The sequence below is a fragment of the Symphalangus syndactylus genome, chromosome 5 (assembly GCF_028878055.3).
Source record: "Symphalangus syndactylus isolate Jambi chromosome 5, NHGRI_mSymSyn1-v2.1_pri, whole genome shotgun sequence".
NCBI lineage: Eukaryota > Metazoa > Chordata > Mammalia > Primates > Hylobatidae > Symphalangus > Symphalangus syndactylus.
In genome coordinates, this window is record NC_072427.2 from 129,140,297 (window position 1) to 129,161,683 (window position 21,387).

Below are 21,387 nucleotides of genomic sequence, written 5' to 3' on the forward strand. Positions count from 1 at the left end.
CATCTTTACCATGAGAGAGCCCAGAACAGTGGGAGGGCTAGAATATGCCCCTCCCCAAATATACACATTCATAACCTGGCCACTTCTGACATACTTAGGACTATAAAGGGTTTCCATGGAGGAGAAAAGTCGACCGTTTTACTCCATGGAAATCCTGACTGCACAAGGAGAGTTGTTTCCAACCTCATTAGGCTCTGGATCTCTTAGGGTCCTTCAGCTTCTTACCTCTTTAGCCCAAGAGGCTGTCCAGTGTATATGATCCTGGTTATTTGGTCCTCAACTCTTGACCCCACAGAATGCATATCCCCTCCCCAGGAGGCCCCCTGCCCCTCTTCCCTCCCCCAGACCAGACGTATGTATCCACCCTAGGCCCCTATTCTCCATACTCAGGCACAAGTGTTTCCAGTAATCAAAAGCAATGGAGTCTTCCAAGATAAATTCAATACTGGTTGAAGCAGAGAGGTAGAAGCCAGGGCCCAGTAACTAAGCATGTATGGAGTCAGAAAAAGCCTAAGCAGCACTACACCATCTGCAATGAACTTGGTTTATTGTTAGAGTTGGAGGTGGCTCCGTTACAGCAGCTGGGAACTATAGCAGGGAAGTGTGGGGAGGAGCAGAGCACAGCAGCAAGGGGAGGGTGAAGCTAGGAAGAACACACGGTGGGCTCATTTTGGTTTCCCAATCATTTGGCAGAGAAGGCAAGCCCACATGACTACCAGCTTCTGGGTTTCTCAGTCTGGCAGTAGTCTGGCAGGGCTGCTCACTGGCTTGCTTGGGGCGAGGTCCTCTCCTGGGGTGGTATTTTCAGCCCGTTTTCATTTCACTCTGTAGGAGTTAAGCTATGGCTCAGCTTCTCCCTTTTTCCTTCCTCCGTCTCATTTTCCCCAAGTCCTCTGGCCTGGCCTCCACCTTCCAGATCCTCTGTCCAAGAGTGGGTTTGGAGAGGCAGCCAGTGTTCCCATTTCAGCTGCAGGATGGCATAGTGGAATGTTGGGGGAGTCACACATCGCTGCGGTGTCAAATGTTGGGATGTCAGGCAGTGGCTTATTTTTAACCCATTACACACCAGGCCACAGCAGATGACCACATGCAGAGAAGCCAAGCAGGGGATGAGAAGGGATCAGGATAATTGAAATGGGGTGAGTAAAAACTTCAAAGAGTCAGGGAGTTTGGAAGAATTCTGGCATTGGGGCTTGGGCTCTCCTTGCCCTTTTGTGCTGTCTGGACACAGCCCTGGGATGTGAATGGTATAAAGCAGGGTCTGGGGGATAAGCTCCTTTCTCCTCTCACCAGTCTATTGGTCTAAAGAGCTTCAAGTTTTAAATTGAGACATTCAGATACTGAGGGAAGCAGTAGAACAGTGTAGCAGTGGGATACCCCCAGGCCCCTGCTAGAACTCAGACCCTGGTGGTTGAGGAGATGGGGGATGGGAAATGGAGGAAAGGGTGCAGCTCTGGGCACCTCACTGACAGTATCCTGCCCCCAGGTCACATAAATTACTATTGGAAATCCTTCCTGGGATGCCAAATAAATAGATTGAGATAAAGAGGTCCCTGGAGTTGGGGATATAATCTCCCTCTACGAGGGAGGAGGTTGCTCTCTGAGACCCATCCTCAGTCCCCATTCAATGCCGGAATTGACAGTGCTAGGAGAGGGTTCTCAGGCAGCAGATGCTATCCTATTCTAATTTGTCCCCTCCCCCATCCTCTCCCTGTTAACTTTGGTTTGAGACCCCTCTCAGGAATGGATAATGGGGAGGGACAACCCCTCCCATTTAGCCCAGCCCAAGTCCCCACAACAAGACTTCTCCCTCCCCTCCCCCTAGCTCCCATCTCCCTCAACCCCAAAGGACTCAGCAGTAGCCATTCTCTAAAGGAGCTGGGGGAGTGGATCCTTGGGGAAGGGAGGGCGGTTCTTTCAGAACTCAATCTTGCAGGCAGGGAAGGACTCATCCTGCATGACCACAGTGCTGCTGCTAGCCAGGACCAGGACATTCAGTTGCTGCTGCTGCTCATGAGTTTGTTGGTACCACTCACGAGTCACCTCCGTGTCATGAGTAGGGATCAGAGTCACCTAGAAGGGAGATAAGATATGTCTGATGTGAGAACGTGAAGGGAAGGTAGGTGAGGGGGAAAGGGCACCTCATGGTCTCAGAAGCAGCTCTGCTGCCCTTAGAAAAGGCCCATCCTTTAATAAATAGAGACTGTGTTCCACTATTGCCTCTGAGTGAGCTTTGACCAGACTACTTCCTTGGTGTCCTTTGCTACTCACCTGAAGATTCTCCCCCCACTGGGCCTTGCCCTCCAGCAGGGCATCCAGCACAGCCCGGCTTGGCTCGCCATTGGCAGGGTCATTCCCACTGACCACATAGTAGGATGCACGCACTCGACGGAAGAAGTCAAGGTCAGCAGTCTTGCCACTGCAATGATTCGGGATGTAGGCGAGATCCACATATACAGGGGCACCAGAGCTGCCCTTGGAACTCAAGGCCACTGTAGAGACAAGCCAGGATTCATTGTAGAGGAAAAGTAGAACCCTTTTGGCAACCTCCTCCTTTCCCACTCCTGGAGTCTGACCAGCCCACACCCAGCCCTAACCCACACTCTGCCAAGTTTCATGATATACTTACTCGGTCCTGCCTTGAGTCCATTGACTGGGCCTTTGGACATGGGGCTGTGTCCATCCTTTTCCTCTGCTGGGGTGACCTGGCTTGTAGTGCTGCGTGGTCGAGGTGGGGCCCGGGATGCTCGATCTGCAGGCCCTTTACCAGGGGTGGGTGAGCGTTTTCCCCGAAGATCCAGACGCCGTGCAGGGGACGCTGGCTTGGCCTTGCCTGGGGCCCTGCGCCCTACTCGCCCCTGAACCTTCTCCTTCTCCCGTAGCCTCTCTACTCTCCCAGACTCTGAGCTGAGCCCCTCGGGGTCAGCCATGCACACGTCAGGGCGGGGAGGGGATGGGCGGGGGTCTGGCTGTGGGAGAGGGGGTGGGTCGTGGCCAGGCCTGGGGTGGTGAGTACCACTGACACTCCCAGCTTTGTCCACAGGCAGGAAGTCTCCATCTTCATCTGAGTCGAGGGCTGCCTCAGCTGTGATGGACGGACACTCCTCAGTTTCTGGCGGGACATCAGAATCTGACTGTGAGGAGCCTGAGTCACTGGCTGATGTGGGGGGTGTCTCATCAGTCACAGGGCACAGGCCCCCAGTGGTCCCTGGCCCCCCTGCCCGGCGCCGCCCCCCTCTTCCTACTAGCCGAACTTCCTCAGTTGAGAGGTCGCTATCATCTGTGGATGGGGGCAGAGGTGGGTTCAGGAAGGATGGGGAGAGCTCCCCACGATGGGGCCGAGGCTCAGTGGCACATCCCTGGGGCCCAGCCTCGACCTCAGGAGAAGCACTGCTGGGTGGGCCCCCGGAGCCCCCTGCAGAACACAGTGGCTGCTCAGGGGAGAGCAATGTGTCAGGCTGGGAGCTCCTCTCAGCTCCTTCAGGCCAGGCCCCACGTTCCCAGGCAGGACAAGCCACAGCCTCTTCATTTTCAGCCTTGGCTGGGGCAGGGCCTGGGGGGTTAGGGCTGGTTTCAGTTGGGCCATTGGCTGCACAATCCTCAGAGGGACCCTGGAAGGGGCTTGGCTTCTCCGTGGCTGCCTCTGAGCACTCCAGGTGGCACGGCAGGGTGCCATCACCCATGTCTCCAGGCAGGCTTGGAGACGGAGCTAGGGCCAAGTCCAGTGAAGCTGGGGGTCCTGGGCTCAGAGGAGTGAGGTCCCAGAGGCTGTGAGCAGCTGGTTCCATTCCTGGGTCCAGCTCTCCAGACTCCTGTTCTGCAGCCTCAAGGCCTGGAGAGAAGCGCTCAGCCACACTTGAAATCACAGGTGTGGTAGCCTCAGAGGAGGAGCCATCAGACAGCGCTGGTGAGGCAGGTCGTGGCAGATTGGAGAGGAGAGGGGCCCCAGGAGAGCTAGGTGATGGGAGCTGGGGCAATGAGGAATCCAGGCTGGGGGCCTTGGTCACTTCCAGGTATTCATCATGCCGGGTTCTGGTGGGGGGTCCTGGAGCCAGAGCCAGAGCTCGATCCCCAGAGAAGGCAAGGGAGCCACAGGGTGCCGAGCGGGGTTCAGCTGGAGAGGGCAGCTGTGGGGGAGCTGGCTGCAATGAGGAGAAGCCAAATGCTGAAGCAGGGAAGTCCAGACTGGGTCGGGCAGGCCCCAGGTGTGAGTCCAAGGGAGGGTTAATATGTGCCTCAGTTTCTGGCCATAATGTGGGGGACCCCATAGGAATGGGGTGAGGAGGACTTGGGGATTGGGCCTCTTTTTCTGGCTGTTCCCGAGCCCCCTTCTCCAGTTCTGAGTCACTAGTGCTGTCATCCCAGTGACTCCGGCCTGATTCCTTGGGGGATGGGGACCTCCTATCTGGGCTGCAACTCAGGATGTTACCATTAAGAGGGGGGCTTGGGCCTTTGCTCAGGATAGGAGCACGAGGGGGAACTGCAGGTGGGGTGACGCTGGGCTCCACACTTGGCCCTGGCTCTGGCCTTGCGGGTACAGTGGGTCCTGTCAGGGCTGCATAGCTGAAGGTTGGAGTGTCAGATTGGAGGCTCTTGGGTGAGACAGGAGATGAAAGCTCCTTCTCTGCAGATGTGTTTCGGCCGGCAGCCTCCTCCTTGGTTGAGAGGCATGGGGGCCAATCCCCAGCTGCTCCAAGTGGAGGCTCTCTAGTGGGGCATGCAGGGCCAAGCCCAGTAAGCATCATCTGCTCATAGATGTCTGCATACTGAAAGCTTCTCTCATCAGGATAGGGCGTGGGCTCTCTCTGCTCTGGCTCAGTCTGCTCAGGCTCCATGGTGGCATGGCTTTTGCTGGCTTCTGGTACCTTTGAGCTGTGTGAGCTTTTGTCAGGAGCCTCAGCCCTACCTTCTTCTTCCCTTTCCCCTTCAGCCTTGCGGTAGTCCTTCCCCAGTGGGGAGTATGGCCCACCTTCCAACTCAGCTGCCCCCTCCTGCACTGCAGCCACCACACTGTCATACTCGGCTGTGCCCCAAGAGAAGGGTGCAGGAGTACGGTGCTCTGGGGCAGGTGTGGGGGGACCAGGAGCTGGGGAGAGGGGTGCAGGGGGGAGGGGTCTGTCCTTGGGCACCCAAGGTGGGATGTCAGCCAGCCATGAGGGCGTAGTGGGTTCATTCTTCATGGGTGGCATGAGCTTAGGGTCTGGGATAGGACTTGCTTGTCCTGGAGCTGAAGGAACCCTTTGTCCAACCATCTCAGGTGGGGAAGCCGGAGGGGAGATGATCTCAAAGGGAGAGCGGGTCAGTTTGTCCTCTTCCTCTGGTGGCAACCCAACTGGTGACTCAGCAAGCCAGCGCTCCACCTCCAGCCCCTTCTGTGGTGAGGATTCCTGGAAATCCTTGAAGTCTGAGGCCCAGGGGCTCCGGGTTGTGTTTTCCCGCGGGGGCACTTCTTGCTCATCATCTGGGCCCTCATCTAGGAAAGTGCTTTCCCGTTCCTCAGTGTAGCGTGGGCGGGCCCCCTGGCCATCTAGCTCGTGAGGGAACCAGACCTTCCGCTCACAGCTTAGCTCCCTCCAGTATGTGTCCTGTTCCAAGGCCATATCCTCTCTGCCCCTCCAATACCTATTGTCCTGCTCAGGAGATGTGTCCTCCCATGCTGGGGCAAGCTCTTTCTGTTCTCCAGCTAGCTCCTCTCTGGTAGGAGATGTTTCTTGCCACTCCTGGACCACATCCTGCCCCCTCCAGTACTTCTCTTCCTGCTGTCTGGCCTTGCCCTCCTGCACTAGGCTCTCTTCCAGGCCCAGAGCTTTGGTCTTCTCCAGAAGAGCTTCTAACTTCTCTTCCACGGCCTTGACCTTTTCTGGGGATTTTTCCTCTAGCATCTTTGGTTTCCTAGTTTTATCCTCCTGCACTAGGCTCTCCTGCTCCTGAGTCTGGTCGTTCTCTTCCAGAGCCTGAATGTTTTGTTCCAGGGCTTCATCCTTCTGTCCCAAAGCCCAGTATTTTTGTTCTAAGGCCTGATCCTTCTTTTCTGAGACTTTATCCTTTTGTTCCTGGGCCTGGTGTTTCTGTTCAGGGGCTTTGTCTGTCTGTTCTAGGTCTCTGCCCTTCATTTCAATGACGGTGTCCTCCGGAGCCTTATGTTCAACACTTCTGACTTTTTGATCTAAGGCTTTGTCTTTCTCTTCTGGGATCTTATCCTTCTGTTCCAGGACCCTGTCCTTTTGTTCTACGTCTTTATCTTTTGGTTCCAGGGCCTTGTCCTTCTGTTCCAGGGCTGTATCCTTTTGTTCTAAGGCTTTGTCTTTCTCTTCTGGGATCTTATCCTTCTGTTCCAGGGCCTTGTCTTTTTCTTCTAAGTCTTTGTCTTTTGGTTCCAGGGCCTTGTCCTTCTGTTCTAGGACTGTGTCTTTTTGCTCTAAGTCTCTGCTCTTTTGTTCTAAAGCCTTATCCTGCTGTTTCACAGCCTCACTCTTTACATCCAGAGCCTCATCTTTCTGATAGGTGGCTGTATCCTTCGGCTTTACCACCTCCTTGTGCTCCAGAGTTTTGTCTTTCTGCTGTAAACCTTCATCCTTTGGCTCAGGTTCCTTATTCTGTTCTGAGGTTCTGTCTTTCAACCCTGGAACTTTATCTTCCCACTCTATGGCAATGTCCTCCAAGGCAGGGCCTGGCAAAGACTCAGGACTCTTGGAGAAGGAGCTATCAGGTGTCAGAATGTGTTCACTAGGGCTTATGATCTCCCCAGGTAAGTACTTCCCATTTCCTGAAGGTGTAGAGTGAGAGAATGAGCTGGCAGGTGATTTCCTGTCAAGGCTCTCATCTGTGATGTCTATCTGTGCAGAGTATCGAGTCGTCCCATCTGTGGGAGGTGACGCTGTGGCTGCATGGGGCTCTGGAACAGACATGGGAGCTGCGTGGTGAGAGGTGTCCTTGGCCTGCATCAGATGCCCCATTTCTTCCTTCCCAAGGTTTAGTTCCCCAAACTGGAGGGTGCCAAGGCTTTCTGGAGAGAGCTGCTTAGAAGAAACATCCAGGGAGGTCTCCTTGCTGGGACTCTCTTCTGACAGAGAAAGTGACTGGGTGTCTTCTGGAGATACCTCTGGCCAATGGTCTTTGTTTAGGTACTGCTCTGTCAGGCCACAGGGAGACTTGGGGGTAGGCTTTTGGTTGGCAGTGGCTGGGGAGGCCATGCTGAGGACAGAGAGGGATTCTGCATCTTCAGGAGAGAGGCTTCGGTCAGAATATCTGAGCACCTCATCTTTCTGAGGTTTGCCAGGTTCTTGGGGTAAAGTCCTCAAACCTCCGGGAAGGGCTTCTGCTCCCAGAATTGGGCCTGTGGGCTCTCCTGCCTCCATAGTCTCAAAGACTATTGCTTTATCCTGCTCTGGCAACAGTTGAATGGTACAGCCTGTAAGTCCTTCATCAATGCTGACAGGTGCTTCCTGGGCCTGGGGGCTCCTGGGAGGAGGAACCTTCTCTTCCTTCTCTAGTGTGCCCTCTTCAGGCCCTGGCTTGACTGTCTCCTCAGCAGCATCTTCTCTGCCCTCACCTGGTGTGCGCTTCGTGTCTCCCCAGGAGTCTGCCTCCTGAAAGTCTTGGGGCTCAGACTTTTCTTCCACTGGGGACTGATGAAAGGGTGTGTGGGTGGCACTGGGTGGGCCAGATGGTGGAGGAGAAGCCATCTTCACTGTGCTGTCATCTGGGCTAAGGCACCGCTCCTCTGCTTCTCCAAGGGCTGGTTCTCCTGGATGTAGGGCATGCCCAGGGGCACTAAACACTGGAGTTCCATATTGACTGCAAAGTTTCTCAGACATCTCTACGTCTGCTGTCTCCTCTTCCTCTTCCACAGCTCTCTCTCCAGACAAGCCTTTCCCTATGATCTCTCCTCTCTTCTCTGACTCCCCAGTCACAGAGAAGTCCTCACAGGGTGGTGATTTGAAGCCCTTGTCTTCTTCCAGTGAGGAGGTGGGTGAGATGGTACCAGCCGATGGCACATAGTCCAAGCCCTGTGTAGCTTCAGTACGGGAGGAAGGGATGCTTGTGACTGTGTCAAGCAGCAGGGAGCTCTTGCCTGTCTCCTCTGTCTGAGGAGCTGTAAGTGAGGCCACAGACTGGTCCTCAGCCACTGATGTGGCAAAAGAAGAAAGTTTGTCACACTCAGTGATTGAAGTGGCCGAGGACACATGTTCCTCTTCAGCCAAAGGGGCGGCCACTATGTTAGTGGGGTAGGTGAGTTCAGGCTCTGGCGTTCCATAGACTTTGCCAGAGGTAGCAGAATCAGCACTATCGGCAGGTTGGCTGGCTTCGAATGGGCCAGCACCTTCAGGCCCGGGCAGGTCATATGTACTTGTATGAAATCTGGGTGGAGCTGGGCGCTCCTCCGGCTCATCATGGATCTCCTCATCTGAGATGGTCTGCTCAGTCTCTGAGTAGCCAGGGATTGTCTCATCCTGGATATAAGAGACATGCTCAGTGGCTCCTGCAGGTGTGGTCAGGCTGCTTAGGAATGACGAGGTCTCCTTCTCAGGGGCCTTGCCCTGGAGTCCCAATTCCCGACCCCCAAAAGCCTCCCGGCTCCTTGGAGTTACCTTCAAGGCTTCCTGCATATGTTTTTGGTAAAAACCCTCAGCTTTTGTCGCGTCCTCTTCCTCCTCATCTGAAGGGTGTACCTCCTCCATTTCTTCTAACTCAGCCTTTTCTATCACATCCTCCTTTACTTCAGGTTCACTTTCCTCTCTGGCTTCTGTTCTGTCTGGGAGCCTCTCTGCTTCCCTCTGCTTCTTTTCCTCCCAGGTATCTTTCTCTTCCTCTGTTTCAGCCCCAGAGTCTAGGCCTCTGTCCTTGCTGCCCTGTTCCTCAGGGACCTCTGGGACAACCTCTTTCTCCTTCATCACATGTTCTTCTTGTCCCAGACCTGGAACAGAGGGTGGTGTTCCCTGGATAGCTGTACTTGGGGGTCCCTCCTCTGCAGTGTCTAGAGGGAATGGCTTATCTCCTAGTCCCACATCCCTTTGTTCAGCCAGCAAAGCCCTCTCCTCACGCTTCATCTCCTCGAAGTCCTGTGTGAGGTCCTCTGGTGAGGACAGGACCAGCTCCCTGTGCCCACTGACGGTTGGGAGTGGTACAGCTCCCTTCTGGGCTGGGGGTGTCTGGGGCTCAGAAGACAGCTCCTTCTCCCCACGGACAGCACGGCTCCTGTCTATTTTGACTCTTCCAGGGGTCTTGGCTTTATAGAGGGTCTTACGTACCTCAGGAGTAAAGGGCTTTAGGTCTGGCTTGGAAATCTTCTTGACCTCAGGTTTGGTATCTTTCCTCTTCTCCTCCTTCTTAGCATCCTTCTTCTCCTCCTTCCTTCCTTCATCCTTCTTGAGCTCTTTCCTCTCCTTTTTGATCTCTTTTTTCTCCTTGTCTTTTTTTTCCTCCAGCTTTGATATCTTTTCCTTAAGGTGCTTTTTCCCTACCTTATCTTTGATCAGCTTTCGCTTCTCTGCCTTCAGTGCCTCACTTGACTCTGTCTTCACCCTCTCAGGCTTGGCAGGCTTCTCTGGGGGCTTCTCAGATGACTCTTTTGCCTTCTTCTCTGTCTTGGCTAACTCCTTGGCCAGCTCTGAGCGTGCCTCCTTGGCTCCCTCTTCCACCACCTCCTCCCGTTTGGCCAACTTGCTCACGGCCGTCTTGGTAGTGGCTTTGAGGCTCTCCTTGCTATCAGCCCGCTGTTTGATTTTGCTGGGCTTGAGGTTGGTAGGCACAGCCCCAGAAGCCAGGTCCTTCTGTGTGGCCACAGGGTAACGCAGGAAGTCCAGATGCCGAAGCTTTTCCAGGCCCTCCAAGATCTTGTTTTGGGGAGCATTTCCTGGAAAAAGCACACGCACAATCTTCTCAGTGGGATTGGCTGGTAGCCAGACCACCAGAGCAGTGATAGAGGTAAGGTAGGGCACAGAGATCTCAGCCTCCTTCCCACTGGGCAGCACGATGCCTGTCTTGGCTTTACTATTGCCTGCCCACTTTTGCATGAGGAACTGCATCTCCTTGCTATCCTTGACAGGGTTGAGGACATACATGTCCAGCCGGCCCACACCCATTTTGTGGAAGAGGGTCAGTGGCTCAATGGTATTGCTGACCACACGATATAGAGGCTCAGCCTGGATACCCAGGCGGTTTAAGTGCTGCAGAGTGAGGCAGGCCTCCTCAATGCTGCGCTTGGCTTTCCGGGAGGCATCAGGAAGCCGCAGCTTCTCAGGCACGTTGAAAAAGACAACTCCAAGCTCAGGAGAGATAAGGTTCTTCACCCAGTCGCTGTAACTGCTAGAGCCCTGGGACTGCTCCTCCTCTAGCTCTGCCACTTTGCGCTGCAGTAGTCCATTGATGCCTGGCAGGTTGTCTGCCCCAATGTGTGTGAGTAGCACCGAGTCAATGCGGTCCAGATGCCGTACCAGCTTCCAAAAGCAGGACTTGCGATCAGAGCCACCATCCACCAGGATGTTGAAACCATTGACAGCAAAGAGGGCAGAGTCCCCACGACCACCTGGGAAGATGTAGCAACAAGGCTTGGAGAGCTTGAGGAAGCCCCCTGAGGTTGGGGGCTCTAGTAGGTCAAATGGGGATGGCACGTCCACAGTCTCAGAGACATACTCGGAGAACTCAGCCACGCCGTCCATGGTGGGCAGTGTGGGCTCAGGGTTTAGCCGGAGGTGCAGGGTCTCTTGGGAACTGGATAATCCCAGGTGGCTCCAATCACCTTCCCCTATGCAGGACACGGTAAGGAAGGCCTGGATCCCAGGGTCTCTATTGCTGAGCAATTGGGAAATCTAGAAGAAGAGGAGATAGAAACCTGATCAGGTCACTAGAATTGTTTTGGTCTGACTTAGATTCAGTACCCTAATCTTCACCTCTCTCCAAGGTGAACTCTTACCTTTCTGCCAGGGCCCCCCATGGTCAAGCAATATGAGACTTTCCCTTAGATCCCTCCCACAGCTCTAGTGCTACCCTTTCTCCCAGACACTCTGGCATGGAACTTACCTCGGGGTTGTGAAGGACCTGGGCAAAGTTTTCATACGAGTAGGTGCCACTCTGTAGGATGAGGTCTCCCCCAGGCTCTAAACTTTGCCCACTCAAGATTAGTAGTTTATGAGCTGATGAGCTGCTAAGAAGATGGTGAACCTGGAATGGAAGAAGGGGAGTGGTCACAGATATAGGAAATCCAGGGAAAGGCAATGAATAGCCCCTCAGTACCTCAAGAACATGCTCCCAACTTGTGTCCCTCATAACACCTCCAGAGTGAGCTGGGGACAATAAGTCAGCTTAGATGGCAGAGAGACGAATTCTTGGCCTAATAGTGGTAGCACTGGCAAGGGTGGGTATAGCACTTGCACTAGGCCTGCTTGGCAAGGCACAGGCCCTGGCCTTACCTCAGAGCTGATGCTGTCTGCACTGGGATTTACCAGGATGATGGTCTCTAGGATCTCACTCTGGTGGCAAAGGGTCCTCTGGCCTGAGGGAGAGATGTAGGAATTTATATTGAGAATAGGTATAGAAATTATGGTGCAGGAGAGGAAAGACTGTGCTATCAGGAAATGGGGCTTAGAGAAAAGAGAATGTATCCTTAGGCCCTGCCACCTTGGATACTGCTGAGTAAGGTCTAGGAACTGGCTCATCCAGCCCTTCCCTTAGAGGGTTTCCACCTCCTCTCTCCCACACTGGCTGTCCTCTCCTTCCCTTCATCTACCACACCCTCTGCTGCCTGTGCCCCCACCCCTCTGCCTGGAACTATGGCCTCAGACTGCCCTATTGACAAGAAGCTTTTGTCCTTCTCGAGAACTAAGCTCCTGGTGCTGCCTGGGGATGGGGGGCTCAGCTGGAGAGAGGGCCCCGGGATGATGATCCTCATTTCCCTCTCTCCTTCCTGGCTTGCTTCTGCCCTGGACTTTCCTGCCCACAGAGTGTCTAGAAATAAGGAAATAGGAACTTCTGTGTGGTACAGACTCTCCACCCTTCTTGCCATCCAAGGCCAGAATTCCTGTTCCAGAAGACCCGGAGAAGCCTGTGCTATCTGAACTTTTGGGGTTTTATGATTTGAAGAATGGACATAGGACTATAATTTTCTGTTCTGTCCTCTGGTTCCTCAGAGGCCAGGCCTGCACTAATACACGTGCACACAATCATATTGTTCCCGCTCGGAAGTTTTCATAGCACCCTCTCCTACCTGAACTTCATGTCCCAGAGTTTCAGAGAGGCCAGATTCACTACCCCACAACCTATTCCTTGTGAACAGTTTCTTCTCTCATCTTTGCCCCTCTCCTAGGGGCCTCTACCACGGACATGGGGAGTGAAAGGTTCTTGAACAAGAAACACATTAATAAGGAAGGAGAGATTCAGGGTGTTCCCCAGGCCATGGAGAAAGATAAGGCATCCCCAAATCCCCTATTTCCCTTCTCCAGCCTCACATGAAACACCAAACAATTCAGCAAAGAAAGAAAGTGGCAAATCAGACAGAAGATGCTGAAGAAGAATGCTGCCATCCCCTGCACCCACCCTTCCTCTCCCAATCCCCTTTCCAATTGCAGTACATAGTGGCATTAACCTCACAGAGCATCCAACAGATGGCAGTGGGCTGTCTGGAGGATACTGGTGGGAGGGTTCATAATTTGTCCCTTAGACCCTCTTCTGTGACCCAGCTCTCTCTTCTTTCAGGTGCTTCGACAAGAGAAGCCTGGGGACAGGGCCTTTGTTAAGAGGCAGAGCCATGGTGCCAGGATTAGGCAGATCTGGCAGCACAGGGCTGCGGATGCAGCTGTGGGGGAAATGAACGATGGTGTCAGAAGACCAAACCCCATACAGGGTGGGTTGGGCCGAAGGGGAATTCAAGGGTTCCCTTCTATTCACTTGAGAATTGAGGGAACATTTGAGATAAATTCAGAGGACAAGAGCCACCTCAGATGTAGGCAAGGGCAGGGCTTGGGGCAGGTGAGGGATATCAAGGTTCGGGAAGCTGCCAGCCTTAAGTAGTTCAGATTTAGAAAGACAAGAGCTCCCTCCACACAAATAAGGTCACAAATTTGAGGTAGGAGGGTCAGAAAGACAAATATCTATAGCACACACTGATTTGCTTTCTATCTACCCCTCCCTGCCCCCAACCATTCCTCACGGTCCCCATTTATCACCACAAGACTTCTATGATCCCAGTTCCTGTCCTGGCATAAGGTCCTGTTCCTCACCCTATCCCTGGGAGTGGTTCTGACTTGAAATTACATGGTTTGTATCCTGTGCCTCTCTTTTTCAGGCCTGGGAGAAAGCCGTTTCTTCTGCTCCCCTGGCTCTCTCACTGAAGGGAACTGACTCGTTTTTTCCTTTTTCTTTAGAGAGGACCATCTTGTGAGGCAGGGACACACAGTGCTCAGCCAGTGCTGGAGTGGGGGGGGTGGGCTGCGGTGCGGAGGCTGAGCAGGCAGGAGGGCAGGTGTCTCCGCAGTGAGGCAGAAGGGGAGGGGGGCCGTTTGGGCAGCTGCAGTTTGCCGCAGTGTGTGAGTGTGCGCGCTGAGCTCTGGCTCCAGCTCCGCCCCCACCCCCCACCCAGCATGACAAGTCATTTTCTTGGCTGCTTCTGCATGGGGGGTGGGGATGGGGGGATGCAGAGAGAGAGAAGAAACTGGCTCCTCTGTTCAAGAGCCCCCATCTTGGGAAGAGAAGCAGAGATGAGGTGGGGGTAGGGCTGAGACTGGGAACCTGTGGGGTTGACACGACTGGAAATGCAGGGCAGCCGCTGGGGAGGGAGTTCTCCATCTCGAGTGGCCTCAGCAGGGCCAGAAAGAGGGGTTTAGAGTCCCATTCTAAAGCTAGCCACAGGGAATAGGGTAGGGGGAGCCCATTGCAAACCAGCTGGTCTGTAAGGAGGCACGTGCCAAGTCTTAGTGACCCTTTCTTCCTTTCTTTTCCATAGTGTCCCCCACCTTCCCTTACTTGGCAAAAACTCACTGCCCTGCTCACCCCCAGCATAGGAGCAGCTGAGCAATCCAGCAGCTGACACCCAGGGGCCCTCCCATTAGGCACATTCCCATAACATCCCCCTTTCTCTCAGATTCTTCTGCCTCTGACCAGAAACATAGCCCCCAAACTCCTCCAGCACCCTAGGCTGCCAGGCAGAGCCAGTGGCACCATCCTCTGCTGCTGTCCCAGGCTGATGTCTCCCACCCCCGCCCAGCTGGAGAGGTGGACTATCACAGCCCCTGGTGGCCTCTGGTTCTGGGTCCAGGCTGGGCTCACAGCCAGTAACGTTCATCTTCTCTCTCCATTTCCCCAGCCTGCCTACTGCCACTGGGCTAGTTCTAGACGCACCAGAGTAGGTACCAGCACCCTTTCCATGACCCCCATCCCACCTCCCTATCACAGTGTACCCCCATATGCCAAGCCCTTTGGTTCGGTTCTTACCCTGGGGTGTAGGAGGAAGCCTCTCATGGAGGTGGCAGCTCCGGCCTCAGCCGGCAGCTTCAGGGAAGAGTCTGCAGCACTTGGGGTGGGAGTGGGGCGGGCGGGGGGCGGGGGGAGGGGGGTGCTTGATGAGGAGGGCGGCGCCAGGGCGGGGAAGAGGGGCTGGTCCGTGACGAGGCACTGGAGACTTAACTGTTTCTTTGCCTTCACGACATCTGAGCTCTAGTGCTTTTGCTTGGCTCTGTAGGGCTGAGGGATTGTCTAGCAGCTCAAGGAGCCTCTGCAATGTCCTATGGCCCATAGGACCTTTCTCTCCCAACCCTGCTTAGGTAGGAAATACTCTTTTAGCATCAGCCAAAAGACCAAAGCCCCATCTAGGGCACAGAGCGAGGCTATAGGAGGCATGGGCTGCGTGGGCTCTCCCCCTTCTCTTAGAAACCATCTGCTGCCTCTCTCCTCAGATGGATCCAGGGAGTGACCTTCAGTCCCTGAAGGAACAGGAGACAAAGGCTGGGGGCCCAAAAGCATGGGGTAGAGGTGGGGAACTGCTTAAGAGAAAGGTTGGGGATGGGGAGATGTGCTGCCTTCTTCTGAACCTCAGCACTACAGAAACCAAGGAGGGCAGAAATAAGTCTTATTTTAGGGTTAGAGGGTAGTTTGAAATTCCAGAGTGGACACATGGTCCCTAGCCTGTTGGGGTGGGGCACAGGGACCCTGAGAGCTACATGAAGTTCCATGGGAATGCAGCATAACACAGTAACCACACAGGCACTGATTCTTGGGATTCTTGAGTCATTGGATATGAAGAGACAAGTCCCTGAAGGGACAGGGAGCTTTCTGCCTTACGGTGAAGGAGTTAACAAGGACCGAGAAGGATCACCAGGGCCTCCGGCCAAAGCAAGGTTGTAGGCCAATTATTAAATGTAATAGAAGTACTCTTTAGATTTAAAAAACCCTATAATGACTTTGCAGGGTGGTTGGGTTCCTGCTCTCTCCTTGTCTCTTTGCTGTTTCTATATTATATTATTTGGCTCTTTCTAATGCTGATCCTGTTTCCCTTAGTCTCTACCTCCATCTCAGATTTAGTAAAGTGCTCTAGGACTCAAAGGAAGGATCTGGAGAGTGGTAGCACTTCCTTCCAACCCGAGGATGCTCATGCTCTTACATAGTCCTTCCCTGCCCTCTTCCCATCCACCCTCCCCAGTCTGGCCAGCTCCTAAGGCCTTCCTCACAATCACAGCCACCCATTCACACCCCAACACTAGCCCCACCCTTGCCCCAGGCTGCCAAGAGCTACTTTTGAAGGTCAGAGAAGCCAAAATAGTCTGTGCTCTCAGCATCCCCCATCCCCCCTTAATTGCAGCCAGAGGAGAGGAGAAGCTGAGTCACTAGTACTCTTGGGGGTTGAGGGGACAAAAGGGGAGCAATCCTTGCTCAGATCTGGGGATGCAAATCCGCAACAATGGCAACAACCCCGTTTGGGTAGAAGCGGCCATCTGCAGAGATACACAGGGAAAACCAGGCTGAGTTCTGAGCATCACAAAAGGGAAATACCCCTCTTCTGCAACTTCATCGTTCTTATTTCCTCCCACCTCAAGACTTCTATCTCCTCCCTGCTTTCTAGGGCTTTCTGGAGTGTGTTAGGAGGGAAACTTGAGTAGACATTTAGCTTACAAACAAAATAACATTTCCCAGACCAATACAGAGCCCACCCATATTCTCAGCTGTCACCCCCAAGGGCCACACCCTGGGCATGGTGCCAACTCACAGTGGAGTTTTCCTTCAGCCTTCACTCTCTGAACAGCTACCCACCACAATGAACTCTCCACCTGCTGTATTCCTAGGCTCTGCTGCAATGAAATGGTGAGATGCCAAAGAAGAAAGAGAGGCTTGAGCTGAGATACAAAGTAAGATATGAAACCCTGGATTTGAGACTTGATCCACCATTTTACTAATCATGCTGCTAAACAAGAGACTTAACCTCTCTCAGAGCCTGCTTCATAAACTATGAAATGAGTATAATATTAGTACCACCCTCCGATAATGCTGTGAGGTTTGAATTGTATAAAAGATGAAAAAAATGCTTCTTCATTCCTAGACTTCCAAATCTGCAATGTACAAATGCCACTGGAAGTCTTTCTCCCTTTTGTGGAAGATTTCTGAGAGGTCATTTAGGTGATCAAGGAAATCATAAATCAGGATCTCAGACCAGATCAACTCTGGAGTACTCTTAGCTCCCAGGTAAACCCAGAACTAAAGATGCCTGCAGTATGAGATTTGAAGTCCTATTCATGTCCTTGCTTTCCCATTTCAGACAGCAATGCAGACCCCGGTTCCAGGGGTTAATGAGCTGCTGTATTAATTCAGGATAACTGTTGTATTGGTAGAAGTAATAGAGCTATCACTTCCTAAGTCCGTCAGTGGAAATGGAGAGTCAGACCGAAGGCCTCCAGACTGGTCCCTCAGCCTGTATTTTTACTTATTTATTTATTGAGACGGAGCCTAGCTCTGTCGCCCAGGCTGGAGTGCAATGTCATGATCTCGGCTCACTGCAACCTCTGTCTCCTGGGTTCAAGCAATTCTCCTGCCTCCCGAGTAGCTGGGATTACAGGTGTGCACCACCACCCTCAGCTAATTTTTGTATTTTTAGTAGAAGAGGGTTTCACCATGTTGGCCAGGCTGGTCTCAAACTCCTAACCTCAAGTGATCCACCCACCTCGGCCTCCCAAAGTGCTGGGATTACAGGCATAAGCCACCATGCCCTGCTCTGTGTTTTTTAGAGTCTTAGAATATTAGTTATGAATTATGAGCCCCCTTCTATTTCCTGTAGGTATCCAATAGTAAAAGAATCAGAGAGTTATTGAAACTCAGTTTTCCACTGTCCTAATTGTTTCTGAATTTGTATTAGAATGCTCGGAAGATCCAGATTTTTTGTAGGGGTTAGAAAGTCACCACTGGAGAGACTACCTGGTGCAAAAATCACCTTTGAAAGCTTTTACCAGACTTGACCACTAGAAGGAGCTGGGCCACTGACTCTTTATCAGAGGGTCCCTTCTTTTCTGTGTGTGGGTATGTCAATGTGGAGGGGGCAGTGCCTAGGAATAATTGCACTCTTCTTGTCACTGTAGGATACATTTTTGTCTGCTTTCTCAGCATTTTGGCCCAGGGCTTGAGGAAAGGTGATAGGAATGGTGGCCCAGCCTGTGGGGTAGTCAAGCCATAAGGCACTAGCATATACCCTTGAGCTCATCCCAGCTGTCTGGTCCCCTTTGCATCCTTACTAACAGAAGGCTGGAGGGAGGGGCAGTGTCTGCAGCTGCTCTGGGCTGACTGTTGTTTGTGGGGACAGCTGAAAGAGGAGCCAGCAGGGGTGGGGCTGTGGCTGTCTTGAGCTGTGTGGGTTTTTCCAGGAAATTCTCTACTATTCTCCTGTGACATAGACAGACCATGATAAAAATGTCCAAACCTAAAAATATGCAGTATGCCAAAGTAAGCTCTGATCTAGGGTACATGGCCTTAAGCTCCTTGAGGACACCACAGCCAAACTCTTTGATGGAAAGGGCCTAGTAGGTGTTTATATATCAGTGCTCGTTTCTAAGAAGTGCCTGAGAATAACTATGTATCTCCCTGTAAGTGTCTTCCCAAGTATCCCTGCATCTTAATCTGAAGAATGGCTAAGTACTTTGGTTTAAATTCTTTTCATTTCTTACATTATTCCAGAAAGCAGCCTACTCTCAAGTCTCTGTAGCCAAAAGGACAAGGTTAGAGCATTCAGTGTGAATTATTAACATCAGCAGATAATCCCCAAACTTCTGTTCAGTCATTAATTTCATCCTCTGTCATGCCTGTATCTGGCCTTGCACCGAAGCTCCTAGGAGTACTAAGTGGTAAAACTGCCGATTTTCATCATCAGGGATAAATGGAGGAAGCCATGACATGAGTAATTCTAAACAGAAGCATTCTCAAAAGAGTGAGTAGCCTGCTTTACAGGAAGCCAGTCACATCAGGAAGATGTCAGCCTCACATATATTATATAAAATTGCTGTATATATTCCTAGGCTAATGGAGCTTTAGTCATATTAGCCTTATTTTCTCCAACTTCCTAGCAGCATCTATAAGCATCAGTGATCAGGAAGTGATCAAAGATTTGGCAGTTAGGAGCAGTGGAAAAGGAGGAGAGATAATTAAGGAAAGATGACTACTATACTGAGTAATTGAGAATTATCTGTATAAGATATGAATTCAATCATTCAGTTGCAGTGGCTGTTGACCTGGATGGATTTTATATTCCATTAAGCTGCATGGATTGGTATGTCAACATTTTCCAATAACATGACTAGATGCCTAGCTCCTTTTTTTTTTTTTTTTCTGAGATGGAGTTTCACTCTTGTTGCCCAGGCTGGAGTGCAATGGCACGATCTTGGCTCACTGCAACCTCTGCCTCCCGGGTTTAAGCGATTCTCCTGCCTCAGCCTCCTGAGTAGCTGGGATTACAGGCATGCACCACCACGCCCAGCTAATTTTGTATTTTTTAGTAGAGGCGGGGTTTTTCCTTTGGTCAGGCTGGCCTCGAACTCCTGACCTCAGGTGATCCCCCCGCCTCAGCCTCCCAAAGTGTCAGGATTACAGGTGTGAGCACTGTGCTCGGCCTTAGTTCTTTTATAATAGCATGTAGAGCTTTCCGTAGTCACCTCACAGACATCTGTCATGGAATGGTAGTTCCTAACATCTTATTTTCTCAAATCTCTAACCCACCCATTCCTCCCACCCAGCAGAATGGGAAACTGCATTATGTGAGCTTTGATCTGGGCTAAATCTCAGAGTACAACTTGACCTTGTAGCAGTAAATTCAGGAGCCCCTCCTTCCACTCTGGATTTGATGGTGCCCATCATCATGTAAGTACCAAGATTCTGCTCTGCCCTGGAGATCTGTTGGCTAAGCCAAAGCAGGAACCAGAAACCCTGAAACCTGTGCAGCCTAAATAAAAATGCTAAACAAGGGTCAAGGAAGATGAATGGGGGATTCTGGGGTGTCTGTAAAGGGAAGCAGGGAGACCCGGGGTATGCAGAAAGGGGAACACAAATGAAGAGAGTGAATTTTTGCATGACAGCTGATTGATCACTAAGAGGAGTCCCTCATTTCTTTAGTGCATATCAACAGCTATCCACAAACAACCCTCTTCTCAAGGAGAAGTTATGTTCTCCAGTCTCCCTCCACTATCAAACCATGTCTGCAAAGTATATTTGGTATGTGGGGACAGCTATGGAATTCCATGATTTTCCTCCTCTATAAAGTTCCTCCCTTCTCCTCCACTCAAACCTCCCGCAAGGCCACTTCTCCCAGGGAGACTGGACCTCTGCTCTTCTGTGACCAGCTCTTACCCAAAGGACTGAAATAAAACATTAGTCCTAACCTTTGACCTCTGAGGAGAAGTGAGCTAGATGCCGGGTAATGAAGAGTCTCAACTGTTGGTTCAAGTCAAAGGATGACAGATCAATGTTCCAGGAGAGAATCCCTGTGGGAGAAAAACAAAGAAGGTTCTGGATAAGGTTGCAGGTTGTAGGGTAGTGAGACTGCAGGAACACTTTCAAGTTCACAGAACAGGTAAGGAGAGGGAGGGTATATGGATAGTTGCCATGATTAGCCTCAGTGATGTCTCAAAGAAAGGTGGCTAGTAGTGGTATCTTTCTCCCAGTTTACACCTTTTCTAGTCTTTGCCTGAGCCAGAGGGAGAAGGACAGAGTTTAGACTAAATTCGGTCATTAATGAGTTTATAGGTAGGAATTTTCTTGTAAAGTTCCCCAGTTGTGGTGGAAGTGACACCTAAGGGCCTATTCCCAGATACTGAGGGCTACCTTCCCCATATTTACAGCTAAGTAGGATTCTAGTTTCGCCTTCTGTGCTCCCTTCCTTGTCTCCAGCCCTCCACAGCTTGCTTCCACCCGCAGGTGGCTCCGCAGCACTGCACCACAGCCACAGGCACAGCACTGGGGAAGGAGGTGAGGACTTAGGAGCTGCTAGCCACGAAGGTCACTTCGTGGTTGGCTGCTGGCATTCGGAGATTTGAGATTTGTACGGGGCGTTCAGAAAGCTCCCCGTGCTGGTTCAGGGACCATAAAGAAGATACAGCAAGATAGGGAAGTGGATTCTCCAGGGGATGGTGAGGACTTTCAGGACACCTGGTCCAAAACACTGCGGTGGAGGGTGTGACCAGAGGGGCCCCAGGGGCTGCATAGAGCTCCGCTGCCTCACGGAAACTGCGGAACGCCACGGAGTGTGCAGGAAGGATGGGCAAGCGAGATGTTAGTAGAGCAACAGGATACGGACACATGGCATGGAAGATGCAGGTGACAAGGGCGCAGATCTCAGGAAGTGCACACTAGGGATGGAGATGCAGACGTATGCATTGGGAGTTGAATGCAGAAGGCGGAGAAGCACAGGGTAAAGATGCCTGAAGCACAGCCAGAACAGTGGCTCACCTTGTTCAAGGTGGGCCCGCACGGCCCTCAGCTGACTCTCTGTACCGATATCGCCGATCACAATTAGCAAAGAGTGTTTCTGCAGGTCCCAGCGTGCAGCCGCCACCGCGGCTCCGGCCTCGCACAGCGGCTCCGCGGGGTTCTGAGCCAGCGGTGCGCCGGGACTTCGGAGCCCCAGCCCCGGAGTTGTCTCCATGGCAACGCCGTGAGGCCGCGCAGGCTCGGCCTCGGTCTCCATGGAAACACCCGCGGAGTGTTAGGCCGCCAGCGTCCGCTGCAGGGAGAGTGCGCGCGGCTCTTAAAGGCCGGCGGCAGGTGCCGCTCATTGGCTGCTGCCTGTCAGGGGGCGGGGCACAGGCGCCGCAGGGGCGGGCCGGAGCTGGAAGCTCGTGCTCTGCGGTCTCCCCAGGCCAGAGGGTGGTGGCCGCCCCCTCCCTCCCACCACGCCCTCCCCAGTACCAGCGGGAGCTTCCACTTAGA

The 21,387-nt window shown here is 52.6% G+C and overlaps 1 protein-coding gene across 2 annotated transcripts; it reads right to left on the reverse strand.

The window, feature by feature from the left end:
* Nucleotides 1-530: 530 nt before the first annotated feature.
* Nucleotides 531-21,180, reverse strand: MAP1A (microtubule associated protein 1A). 2 transcript variants are annotated; one of them, XM_055278964.2, is made up of 7 exons: nt 20,908-21,180; nt 19,842-19,943; nt 11,412-11,494; nt 11,023-11,163; nt 2,630-10,811; nt 2,272-2,492; nt 531-2,073 (listed from the first exon to the last, which is right to left on the reverse strand). In XM_055278964.2, the coding sequence occupies exons 1-7, from the start codon at nt 21,143-21,145 to the stop codon at nt 1,918-1,920; spliced, it is 9,123 nt and encodes a 3,040-aa protein (XP_055134939.1). In that variant the 5' UTR covers nt 21,146-21,180; the 3' UTR covers nt 531-1,917. The 2 variants fall into 2 exon arrangements, with proteins under 2 accessions (XP_055134939.1, XP_063495596.1); XM_063639526.1 differs by lacking the exons at nt 19,842-19,943; nt 20,908-21,180 and adding an exon at nt 14,428-14,517.
* Between the last annotated feature and the right edge of the window lie 207 nt (nt 21,181-21,387).